Source organism: Mustelus asterias, chromosome X (genome assembly GCF_964213995.1).
Source record: "Mustelus asterias chromosome X, sMusAst1.hap1.1, whole genome shotgun sequence".
NCBI classification, from domain to species: domain Eukaryota; kingdom Metazoa; phylum Chordata; class Chondrichthyes; order Carcharhiniformes; family Triakidae; genus Mustelus; species Mustelus asterias.
In genome coordinates this window covers 17,017,973-17,030,353 of record NC_135834.1, presented here as the reverse complement: position 1 = coordinate 17,030,353, position 12,381 = coordinate 17,017,973, and the positions used below count along the sequence as shown (strand labels likewise).

Below are 12,381 nucleotides of genomic sequence, written 5' to 3'. Positions count from 1 at the left end.
CACATGTTACTGCATCTGCCATTGATTTGCCCACTCACCCAACTTGTCCAGATCATGCTGAAGGATCTCTGCATCCTCGTGACAGCTCAGCCTCCCCCGCAGCTCAGTATCATCCGCAAACTTTGAGATGTTACATTTTGTTCCCTCATCCAAACCATTAATATACACTGGTGTTTGTTCTGCCGTTAATTACATCCAGGACATAACTATGGTGGATAAATTTGGATTGCATTGCCCTCTGGCTCCGATTATAATGGGATCATAGATCCTAATAAACTATTGAAGGTGTTTTCACTGTCAATGGCAGGGCTCTTACCCAGCATTCAGGGCGAATGGGAATCGACTCGATCACACACACACACACACACACACCTGCGCAGACGCGGTCGTGAGTGGAGAGTAGCGCATGCGCTGTTGCAATACACCAGATGGCGGTTGGAAGTCACTTTGGCTCCAATATTGGAGAGAAATTGCGCATTTAGGGAGGTAACAGACGCAGTGGAGCGGTTGAAGAGGCTTCATAAACACCCAGTACTGAGGTAGAAACTCTGGTAAGTACCTTTTGGTCCCGCGGCAAGAGCTGCGGAATGACGGCTTCAAACCCAGGTTACCGGCCGCCATCTTTATAGGGGCAATGTGCAGCAGGGCGCATGCGCGATCATTTTGCTCCAAGCTCCTGGACTCTCACTGATGGCGCTGGGTGCTGCTGTGGCCGATGTTTCTCGCCCTGTTTGCATTGCATTCTGTGCTTGGAGTGTCTCTCTCTATGGAAAGAGTGAGAGTTTAGTTCCCAGTACTGGTGTTAGTTGGAATTATTTGTTGCTTTGACATCTGGCGACAGCAATCTCCATGAAGCAGAGTCAAAACCACCCCTCTGCCTCAGTAAATTCCTCCTCCTGGGCCTCCCTTTGATTCCTGTCTAAGGGTCAAAGGGTCTTGTTTGGGACTCGTGCAAGAACATTTGTCCCCGGCTGGATCACAAATGTGTGAGGTGATGTTCGATGTGAGACTTGTGTGTCCCAGAAGGCATAACTCAAGAAAGTGTGCCCAGGAAAATATAAGTCAGGAAGGTGCAACCCTGGAAGGTGCAATTCAGGGAGGTGTAACCCTGGGAGTTCTGGCCTGGTGGGATGGAACCTTGGAAGTATTTGGATGAACCATTTGCAATCTTGGAAGGTGTAAGCCTGAAGCCCTGGAAGGTGAAACCCCTGGAATGTTGCAAGATAACTTACAATGGACTCTATTGTTAATTCAAATGGACTCTGTTGTTGTGAAGGGATTGTCTGTTATTGTATTATTAGGTCTCAGTATTGTATCAGTTTGTTGGTTTATTACTTTCTCATTTTTTTTGTATTATTTATGGCGTAGAGGACGTCCTCTTGGACAGAGTAACCCTGGAGGGTGTAAACTCCGGCTCGGGAAAAATCCGGAAGGCAAATCCCCGGACAGAGTAACCCCAGATTGTTCCCATCCCCTGGAGGAAAATCCGGAAGGTTGTCCTTGGACAGAGTACCCCAGAGGTCCCACCCCACCTGGGCCGAGAATCCGGAAGGGAAGGTCCGGACAGAGGAGCTCCTTGGTGGCCTATTCCTCCTGGTTGAAAATCCTGAAGGTGTCACCTCTGGACAGAGTACCTCCGGAGTGTTGCCCCCTCCCCGGAAGGGGAAAATCCAGGAGGCAAGGCACTGGAGGGTTGCAGATGATTCACTTTTAATGTAATATAGTTGTTTGTTGCACTATTAAGGAGGGTATATTATTGTGTTAATCTTAGTTATTGATTTATAATTTATCATTGTGGACTGTCTGTAGCCCGGACGATGTACCCCTCAGATAAAGTCACTCCCGGTTCGAGGCAAGCTAATCCGGTAGGCGAACTCTGGAGGGTGGAACCCTGGAGGGTTGCAGAGAACTCATAATGGTTATTTCATTCCAACAGAGATGTTTATTATTGTATTAAGAGGGGTTTATTACTTGTTGCATCATGTTTATATAAGTTTGTTGATTTATTATTTCATGGTGTGACCCCAGAGGGAAAGTGCAGTCCCGAGAGCACAGCCCCGGAGGTGAAACCCTCGGAAGAGGAAAATACGGAGGGCAAAGCCCCGGAAAGTTGTAGATAACTTAGTGAACCCCTTTCTTATTGTAAGGGAGTTGTTTGTTATTGGTTAAAGGACGGCGTGTTAGCTGTCGGTATTGTGTTTATATTATAGCTTGCTGGTTTATAGTCGTTGTGAGGTGTTTGCAACCTTGGAAGGCCGGTTGTGGATAACTCACACTGTCTACTAGCTGTTTGTTACTGTGCTATTATATTAAAAATGGCATGTTTATTGTTTTACATTGGGTGTCATCTCCATAATTTATTATTGTGAGATGGTATTGTATTCTGGTTTGTAATTTGAAAGTGTAATGTATTTTGTATTCGTAAACTGTTTGATAAAAAGATTGACTCACATTGAAACCAGGTGTCCCTGGAGAGGGAGTATGTGGTGTCCAAGGGCATTGTGGAGGCCTTCCGTGCCTGTTGGGCACCGCAGGATCTGGAGTGCGTTATCAACCCCTTTAATCACATTTTAATTTGATGTTTTAAGTTTCCTTTCCTCGTTGTTTTTTGTTTCGAGCAGTTCCCCCCCTTTTGGGAGCTGCCCCTTTTAATTTATCCCTTCATTACTTTGATTTAGTCTCTTCGATTGAGCCAAAAAGACTGACTCACGCTGATGGCTTTGGAAACTCCTTTCACAGGGGATAAGGGGAAGATTTACACACACAAAACTTAATCAAAGAAAATATCTGTGTCTTAATTTCTGTTATGGGGTGACAGTGAATTCCGTATACCGCTTTTGCAGGATATTAGATAATAAACAGGAAACTCGAGTATCGCTTCAAAAGCGTACAGAGCCACTCAATTCATCAGGACCTGGATATTATCTGCGTTTTGATTGTAAGTTACTAGTCATTTTCACTCTGTGTAAAATTTCCTCTTCATATCCACTTAATTTGCCCAAAATCTTGAATTTGTGACTCATAATCTTTTAATGATCTAACTTTTTGTTGTCTACCTTGTCTCAGGGAGGACATTGTACAGTTTAGAGTTTTGACACCGAAAGGTATGGCCAGCAAAGGTGAAACAGTTAAAATCAGGGAAGTTCAGGAGTTTGGAAAGAAGGATGAGAATTTTAACATTTCTGAACCTGGAGCCTTTGTAGGTCAGAGAGCGATGGCTGAACAAAGCTTGGTGTGGGTTAGTGAGTTTTGGATGAGCTCAAGAAGACAGGGAGGTTGAATGTGGGAGGCCGGTCGGCAGTTCGTTAGGATAGTTAAATCTAGAGGTAACAAAGGAATGGATGAGAGTTTCAGCAGCAGATGAGTTGGAACTGGGGTGGAGTCGGGGAATGTTTCTGAGGTGGAAATAGGTGGTCTTGGTGATGATGTGGGTATGGGGTTGGAAGCTCACCTTGGATTTAATATTTTCACCATGGTTTTGAACAGTCTGGTTCAGCCTCAGATCGTTGTCAGGGAGAGGGATGGAGTCCATGTCCATGGGGGTGGGGATTGTAGTGTGGACTGAAGACAATGGCTCCAGTCTTCTCAATATTTAACTGGAGGAATTCTTTGTTTATCCGGTACTGGATGTCAGACAGAACAGGACGGTATGTGACTTGGAGGTGATGGTGTTTTTCTCAGTGTCACAGATTACCAGTTTCATTCATTCATCTCATTTCACAACCTGCCTTTCTGTTTTTGTGGTTTCTCTCTCACTCCCTTTTTTCTGCTTTCAATCAATTTCACAGAGTGTTAGAAGGGCAGGATCTGCAGTTGGGAAACTGAAACCAAACATCACACCAGGATCTGACAGATTCACCCAATTTACTATGACCTGAATATCATTGGATTTTGAACATGGAAGGAAAAAGCACCGTTCACAATAGGGAGAAACCATACATGTGTTCTGTGTGTGGACAAGGATTCAGCCGATCGTCTGGCCTGTGGAAACACAGGCGCAGACACACCGGGGAGAAACTGTGGAAATGTGAAGACTGTGGGAAAGGGTTCTATGACCAGTTCAGGCTGGTAAATCATCGGCACACTCACACTGGGGAGAAACCGTTCACCTGCTCCGTGTGTGGGAAGGGATTCATTACTTCATCCCACCTGCTGGAACACCAGAGAATTCACGATGGGGAAAGACCCTTCGTCTGCTCCGAGTGTGGGAAGGGATTCACTCAGTCATCTCGCCTGCTGCAACACCAGCGAGTTCATACTGATGAGAAACCTTTCAAATGTCCAAACTGTGGGAAGTGTTTTAAAAGTTCTGGGGAACTAACACGCCATCAGCATGTTCACTCTGATGAGAGACCGTTCGAGTGCACTCACTGCGGGGCTGGTTTGAAGACATCATATGACCTCACTGTTCATTGCCGCAGTCACACTGGGGAGAGGCCATTCACCTGCTCCGAGTGCGGAAAGGGATTTACGACCACTTCTGTCCTGGTGACACACCAGCGGACGCACACTGGGGTGAGGCCATTCACATGCTCCGAGTGTGGGAAAAGATTTGCTCATTCATCCACTCTGCTAAGACACCAGCGATTTCACACCGGGGAGAGGCCTTTCACCTGCTCTGAGTGTGGAAAAGGATTCATTACCTCGTACAACCTGCTGAGACACCAGCGAATTCACATGTAACTATAGTGTTTGGATTTTTCTGTCAGTCACAACCAGGACTGAACCATGTTCATTGGGATCTGTTTCTGTTGATGTTCATAAACTGCAGACTAGTTACAGGTGCTAACATTCTGGATTAAGTCAAATAAATCAGCATTATGTAAAATACAGTCTGTTCAGTCTTTTTATTATCTCTCACCCAAGTTAGCTCCACGTGAAGGGTTCTCCCTCTTCCCTGTCACCTCCATCCTCACCTCCAACAACAAGTGTGAGGAGCTCATGGAGCTTCTTTGTTAATAAGATTGAGACAATCCCACCAACTGCCTCTGCTCCTTCACCCCTGCTTTTCACTAGCACACTGGGACAAACTGTTTCAAACATTACCCCTTGAGTGCTGAACCTACATCTTTCTCCAGTTTCTCTCCTATCTCCACTTCCATCCTCTCAGTGCTCACCTTGTCTATGGGACCCAGCTTCTGCTCCCATGAGCCTATTCTCACTAAACTGAGAACCATCCAATTTCCCCTGTTAACTGATATTGTTCATGTTGTTTTGCTCTTCTCACCTTTACATCCAGTGTCGTCACCCATTCTAAAAATCATTCAACCCAACCATCTTTTCAAATGAGCAACCTATCTCTAAACTTCCTTTCCTCTCTAGTCCTTGCACTTCTTTTCCCCCAGCATCTATCCTTGGTCCCTTTTATTTCTCATCTACATGCTGCCACTAGTTGACATCACCCAAAAGCACCGTGTTTGTGTTCACATGAATGCTGACAACACCCAGCTCTACCTCACCCCCATCCCTCTCCATTCCTCCACTGTTACCAGTTTGGATAATTTTTAAACACAAGATTTGCAGTGGGGATTGAAGCGGGGTCTTTCTCCTGTAAAGTTGCAGTGATAATGAGTGTCCTGGGGAAATGAGTGTGAATCCCCCAGCCCCGGACACAGGGGAACTGACCATCCATCTCTTGCTCTCATTCCCAAACAGAAAATGCTGCCAATAATCAGCAAGAAGTTTAACAACACCAGGTTAAAGTCCAACAGGTTTATTTGGTAGCAAGTGCTACCTTCGCTAAAGCTAGTGGCTTTTGCTACCAAATAAACCTGTTGGACTTTAACCTGGTGTTTTGAGACTCCTTACAATAATCAGCAAGTCAGCCTGAGTCTGTGGCTGCTCTCACCATCTGAAACCATCACAATGTCCCGCTGATTGACAGCACCTCCGGACCAATAGGGAAATAGGGGCGGGGCTGGAGGACCAGGCGGGAGCGGATCGGAGTGAATGAGGGGCGGGGCTGTAAATGGAGCATGCGCAGTGTAAATAATGACGATGGGGGACAGAGAGCTCTGATGTCCAATCTGTAAGTGGGTGTAATGGCGGATCGGAGGGAGCGATGGATCTGGAGGGTGGGCGGACAGGCTTCGTAAAAATGTTGTGTAAACCCCCAACTCCGAAAAATAATTCCCTGGTTGTCAGTTCTCCCGTTTGTGTTGAACGCGGCCTCAAATTTCACGCATTTCTGAGCCGGGTTGAGGGCTGCCATCTTTATTGGGGGCAATCTGCTGACGAGCGCATGCGTGGCTGCCATCTTTGTAGGGGCAATGTGGGAACAACTTGTCAATCAAACCACTTCACACTCTTGAGTCAGAATGTCTGATTGATGAGGTAAAACAACCCTGTATGTCCAAGGCAGTGACATTAGCCCCGTAAATTACCAGATTCATTCAGCTCAATTTCACAATCTGCCTTTGTGATTTATGGATTCTCTCTCACTCCCTTTTTTTCTGTTTTAAATTAATTTCACAGTGTATTGGAAAAGGAGGATTTGCAGTTTAGAAACAGAAACCAAACATCACATCAATATCATCAGATTTTGAACATGGGAGGAAAAAGCACAGTTGACAGAATTGCACTGTACACTTGTTCTGTGTGTGGACGAGGGTTCAGCCAATCATCTGGTCTGTCAGAACATAAATGCCGTCAGAAAAGGGAGAAACCATGGAAATGTGGGGATTGTGGGAAGGGATGCAAATCCCCATCGGAGCTGGAAATTCATTGGCGCAGTCACACTGGGGAGAGACCGTTCACCTGCTCCACGTGCGGGAAGGGATTCACTGTGTCATTCCACCTGCTGAGACACCAGCGAGTTCACTCTGATGAGAGACCTTTTCGTTGCCCAGGCTGCAGGAAGCAGTATAAAAGTTCCAGGGACCTGATACGCCATCAACATGTTCACACTGATGAGAGACCATTCAGGTGTTCTCACTGTGGAACTGGGTTCAGGAAATCGTCTCAACTCACTGCACACCAGCGAGTTCACACTGGAGAGAGAAAGTTTACCTGCTCCGATTGTGGGAAGAATTTCGCCACCTCATCCAACCTGCAGACACACCAACGAGTTCACACTGGAGAGAAACCATGCACCTGCTCTGAGTGTGGAAAGGCATTCATTCAGTCATCCCACCTGCTGACACACCAGAAAATTCACAAGTAACGACAATAATTCGATTTACAGTTAACCACACCCAGAACTGAACCATGTCCGGTGAGATCTCTATCTGCTGATGTTCTTAAACCCAAGATCAGTTATAGGTGCTAATATTCTTCTTAAAAGTTAAATAAATCAGCTTCATGTTCAACACAAAGTGTTGAATCATTTTAATATCTCGAATACAAGTTAATTGCTTCTGAAGGTCTCTCCCTCTCCCCTGTCGCCCCCATCCTCACCTCCAACAAGTGTGAGGAGCTCCTGGTGCTTCTTTGTTACAGAGATTGAGACAATCCTATCCAATGTCTCTGCTGCTTCCTCCCTTCACTAGCCGACGGGGACAAACTGTGTCCAACATTCTTCTGCCTTCAGTCTGAACTCACGTCTTCTTTCAGTAATGTGGAGTTGATAATTGTTCTGAAAATTGTGCATTTGTTGTGAGCATCTCCACCTTTGAATTTATGTAAGAGTAACATTATTGCCAAAGCAGCAGAAGATGATTGAGCTTCGGACATTCCCCTGAGAAACCCCTGCGGCGATGTCCTGGGACTGAACTGACTGTTGCCCCACATCCATTAAAAAAGTATCTGGACGAGCACTTGGCACATCGTATCATTCAGGGCTATGGGCCAAGTTTGGCAGATGGGATTAGGTGGGAGTTCAGTTGCTTCTAATGTGTCGGTGTGGACTCTATGGGCTGAATGGCCTCTTCTGTGCTGTATGATTCTATGATTCTGTGACTGATGTTGACTAACCACACCCATCCTCCTTGGTGCTACATTTGAATCTTCGCAGCAAGAGTTTTCACCAGATTCTTATTTATTTCAATGGAACTTGGGCTTCTTGATACCAAACTAGATCAAATTCTGCCTTGATATCAGGGGCACACCTCAGGAATTTAGCTGGCAATGCCATTTGAGGGTGAGTGATTCTGGCAGATCCCAAACTGAGTATCGATGAGCAGATTATTTCTGAATACATTCTGCACTGTCGATGACATATTCCTCCTCTTTGCTGATGACTGAGAATTGACCGATTGGTGCAAATTGCCTGGATGGATGTTTCCAGCTTTTCTGTGGTCAGGATAAACCTGGGAAAGTTGTTGGGTAGATGCTGGTGTTGTCGCTGTGCTGGAATGACTTGGCAAAGCGGCGAGTTCTGGAAAACTAATCTTCAGTACTCCAGCCTGGACACTATCAGGGTTCATGTTGTTTTCTGTATAAAATGCCTCCAGCTGTTTCTTCATTTCTGGTGAAGCGAATCAAATCGGGTGATGACCAAGATCTATGATAGTGGGATCTCAGGAGGAGGCCGAGATGAATCAACCACTCGGCACTTTTAGCTGAAGATGGTTGAAGTTTCAAACTTGTCTGTTGCAGTAATGTGCTGTGTCCCTCATCAGGAAGGTCTCTGTCTGTCTCGTTGTTTTTAACGATACTTTCCAATACAAAAAAAGTCACCTTGTTTGTTCAGTGACTCTAATCAATGTCACTCAGTGTATGGTTTAATTGTCTCGCTGGAGACTTTCCTCCACCAAATCTAGGTGATACTTTCATTGTTTAGATCAGTATTTGACAGTATAAACTTCGATCATTGGATCTCACAGCAATGAGATCGGTTCTGGAATATTCCAACTCAACTTCAGATTCTGTGGGTAATTTATAATTTACATAATATTCACTACCCCATTCCTTGCTGCTGTAGGTGTCACAAATCAGTGATTATATTCAAAATTATTTCTATGAAACACCTATCATTGTTCTTGCTGTCTATATACTTTCTGTCCAGTGATTCATTGTATTGTGTGTAATTCTTATGTTCTGTGAATTATAACGGCCTGTATTTCTGTCAGACTGGAATCGATCCTGGATCTCTGGCGCTATGAGGCAGCAGTGCTAACTACTGTGCCACCGTGCCACCCATTTAATAAATAAATCTGGAACTGAAAGCTTGTTCTAATGATGCTGATCAAGTTTAGAAACCCTACAGTGCAGTAGGAGGCCATTCTACCTATCGAGTCTGCACTGGCAACAATCCCACCCAGACCCCATCCCTGGAACCGCACACATCTACCCTGCTAATTCCTCTAACCTACACATCCCAGGACACTAAGGGGCAATTGAGCATGGCCAATCCACCTAACCCGCACATCTTTGGACTGTGGGAGGAAACCGGAGCACCCGGAGGAAACCCACGCAGACACGGAGAGAACGTGCAAACTCCACACAGACAGGGACCCAAGCCGGGAATTGAACCCAAGTGCCTGGAGCTGTGAGGCAGCAGTGCTAACCACTGTGCCACCGTGCCGCCCGTTTGATAAACTTTGATTGCTTCCCTAATATGGATCACTAATCCATATAAGGGAAGGAAATCTGCCATCCTTACCTGGTCTGGCCTACATGTGACTCCTGACCAAGAGCAATGTGGGTGACTCTCAACTGCCCTCAGAAATGACTGAGCAAAAAAACTCAATTCGAAGTACAATCAGGGTGGGCAACAACTGCTGCCTTTGTCACATCCATGATGAATTTTCAAAACAGCACCATGTTCTGGATTTACAGTGGCTGGAGGGTGAGAGGGGTCGGATAGTTTTGGAATAGTCTGAGAGAAAAAGGCTGGAATGAGGAGGTTCAGCCGCAATTAGCCTGACACAGGAAAAGAGATGGGAGATGTCAAAGTTGAGAGAGAATAACATGAGCAATATCAGTGGCCATCAGGATGGATGAACAGCAGTTTAGTGAGAATAGCATCGATGGAGCAGACGGCGGGGCTCATGGACAAGATGAGCACTGAGGGGAAATAGGGAAAAACTGGAGAAAGATGTGGGTTCAGGGCTCAGACAAGGAGCATCTTTAGAAACAGTTTATCCTGGTGTACTAGTAGAAGGGAGGAAGCAGCAGAGACAGCTGATAGGATTTTCTCAATCTCAGTGACAAAGACGCTCTAAGAGTTCCTCACACTTTTTGGAGGTGAGGATGGAGGAGACAGGGGAAAGGGAGAGCCCTTCAAAAGGAACTAACTTGTTTTAGGGACATTAGCAAGACTCGACACAGCTAATTTATTTGAATTTTTGGGTGACTATGAATGCATCTAACTGGGACGCAGTTTACTAACATTAACAGGACAGACAGTAGTGAGCAGTGTTCACTCCTGGATATGATTAATAGCAAAACCCAATCATTAACAAGTATTAACTTGTGAACTCACTTGTGCTTCCACAGATTGGAGGAATGACCAGATCTCTTCCCACACACACAACAGGTGAACAGCCACTGTCACAGTTCCCCCACACTACAGAAATACTACACTGCAGTCAAAGTGACTTCCAGAGAAACTGTCAAACTGTGTAGTCATGTTGAACATCAAGATCTTCTTCCTCATGATTAAAATTGGGCTGGGATATTTCAGGATGTTGTCAAGACATTGATCGAACAATGGAATTGTAAAATGACATAGCTCATTAGGAGGCCATTCGATCCGTCACTCCAGTGCCAGCCTTTATCAAACATCAACATGGATCGTAACAATTTCCTTCTATTTCTTAATGATCCAGAGATTTCTCCCTTTCCGTTTTGAAAACTCTTGTGTCAGGAAAATCAATATTGAAACAGGCACAGGAGTTTCTGCAGTGTCCGTGCACATTGTGTGAAAATTAACAGTTTCCCTGACCCAGTGACATGCAGAGTGTGGTTTGAGATTCTTATACAATTTGTTCCACATGGATTATTTAAAAGGTCATTATTCTGATCATCTTCCCCAGTCAATATACAATCTAATTCCCCTCACTGTACAACCTGTTACAGAGACTGGTCACTGTGACCATTTCCACTTCCACTGATTCAGTCAATTTATGGGATTTACGTTGTTTTCAATAAATCCCCAATTGTAAATCAATTCAGATTCAATAAGACTAAACAAGCATGAACACTTCAGATGGTGAATTCAAAAGATATATTAATCTATTGAAGGTAGAAAGGTCACAAGTCAGAAAGATCAAAAGCAAAGTGTCAATTAACAGAAATTAGCAATAAGTAATAGCAAGAGGAGAAAGCTTAACTTTAGCAATTGAACAGATTCTCACAATTAGCTCAGTGTAACAGGCTGAAAGCTTGAAGTTATTACCCCAAAACGTGGGTAACTTGTTAACTGGATTCGCTCTTTGAAGAATTTATTTCATATTTAAAAGATGTTGTAAACCTCCTTAGCCAGGTTGTTGGAAATAGCAAATTAATCCCACATTACCAGTTCCCTCCGCAATGCGACTGTGTTTGTGCCCTGACAGCTCAGTTGATCGGCTGAACCCTTGCCCACACACGGAACACGTGTAGGTTTCTCCCCACATGTTCAAAATCTGATCATCTTCAGGTTACGATAAATTGGGCGACTCTGTAAGATCCTGATGTCATGTTTGGTTTGAGTTTCCTGACTGCAGATCTTTCCGTTTCAAGACCCTGTGAAATGGAGTTAGAACAGGAAAAAGGGAGTGAGACAGAACCCACAAAAACACAAAGGCGGGTTGTGAAATTGAGCTGAATGAATCTGATAATTTGTGGGGCCAGCACTCGGATAAAGTGACCATGAAAGCTGCTGGATTGTTGTGAAAACCCAACTGGTTCACTGATGTCCTTGAGGAAATGGAACCTGCCAACTGTTTTGAGCCCATACAAATGTCTCTGGGAGGAAATAGAGAAGGAGATGGGAGAGACAGGGATCAAAATGATGAATGTTACACAACAACAACATGACCAGAATTTTGCCCACATAAAGATGGGGGTCATTCAAAAATTAAAGCAAAGCTGATGTATTTGATGCTCACCCAGGGTATTAACACCTAAAACTGCACCTCTGTGGTGGGTAAGTTTTAACAACAAAAACGGTTGATGAAGGAAGGGCCGTGGATGTTGTCTATATGGATTTCAGTAAGGCATTTGACAAAGTCCCACATGGCAGGTTGGTTAAGAAGGTTAAGGCTCATGGGATACAAGGAGAAGTGGCTCGATGGGTGGAGAACTGGCTTGGCCATAGGAGACAGAGGGTAGTGGTCGAAGGGTCTTTTTCCGGCTGGAGGTCTGTGACCAGTGGTGTTCCGCAGGGCTCTGTACTGGGACCTCTGCTATTTGTGATATATATAAATGATTTGGAAGAAGGTGTAACTGGTGTAATCAGCAAGTTTGCGGATGACACAAAGATGGCTGGAATTGCGGATAGCGAAGAGCATTGTCGGG

General features: G+C 44.9%; 1 protein-coding gene across 1 annotated transcript; it reads left to right on the top strand.

Moving 5' to 3' along the window:
* Positions 1 to 429: 429 nt before the first annotated feature.
* Positions 430 to 7,162, top strand: LOC144481860 (uncharacterized). The gene is made up of 5 exons (XM_078201008.1): positions 430 to 551; positions 2,844 to 2,938; positions 3,789 to 4,355; positions 4,422 to 4,679; positions 6,658 to 7,162. Exons 3-5 carry the CDS (start codon positions 3,898 to 3,900, stop codon positions 7,160 to 7,162), a joined length of 1,221 nt encoding a protein of 406 aa, XP_078057134.1. The 5' UTR covers positions 430 to 551; positions 2,844 to 2,938; positions 3,789 to 3,897.
* Positions 7,163 to 12,381: the final 5,219 nt, after the last annotated feature.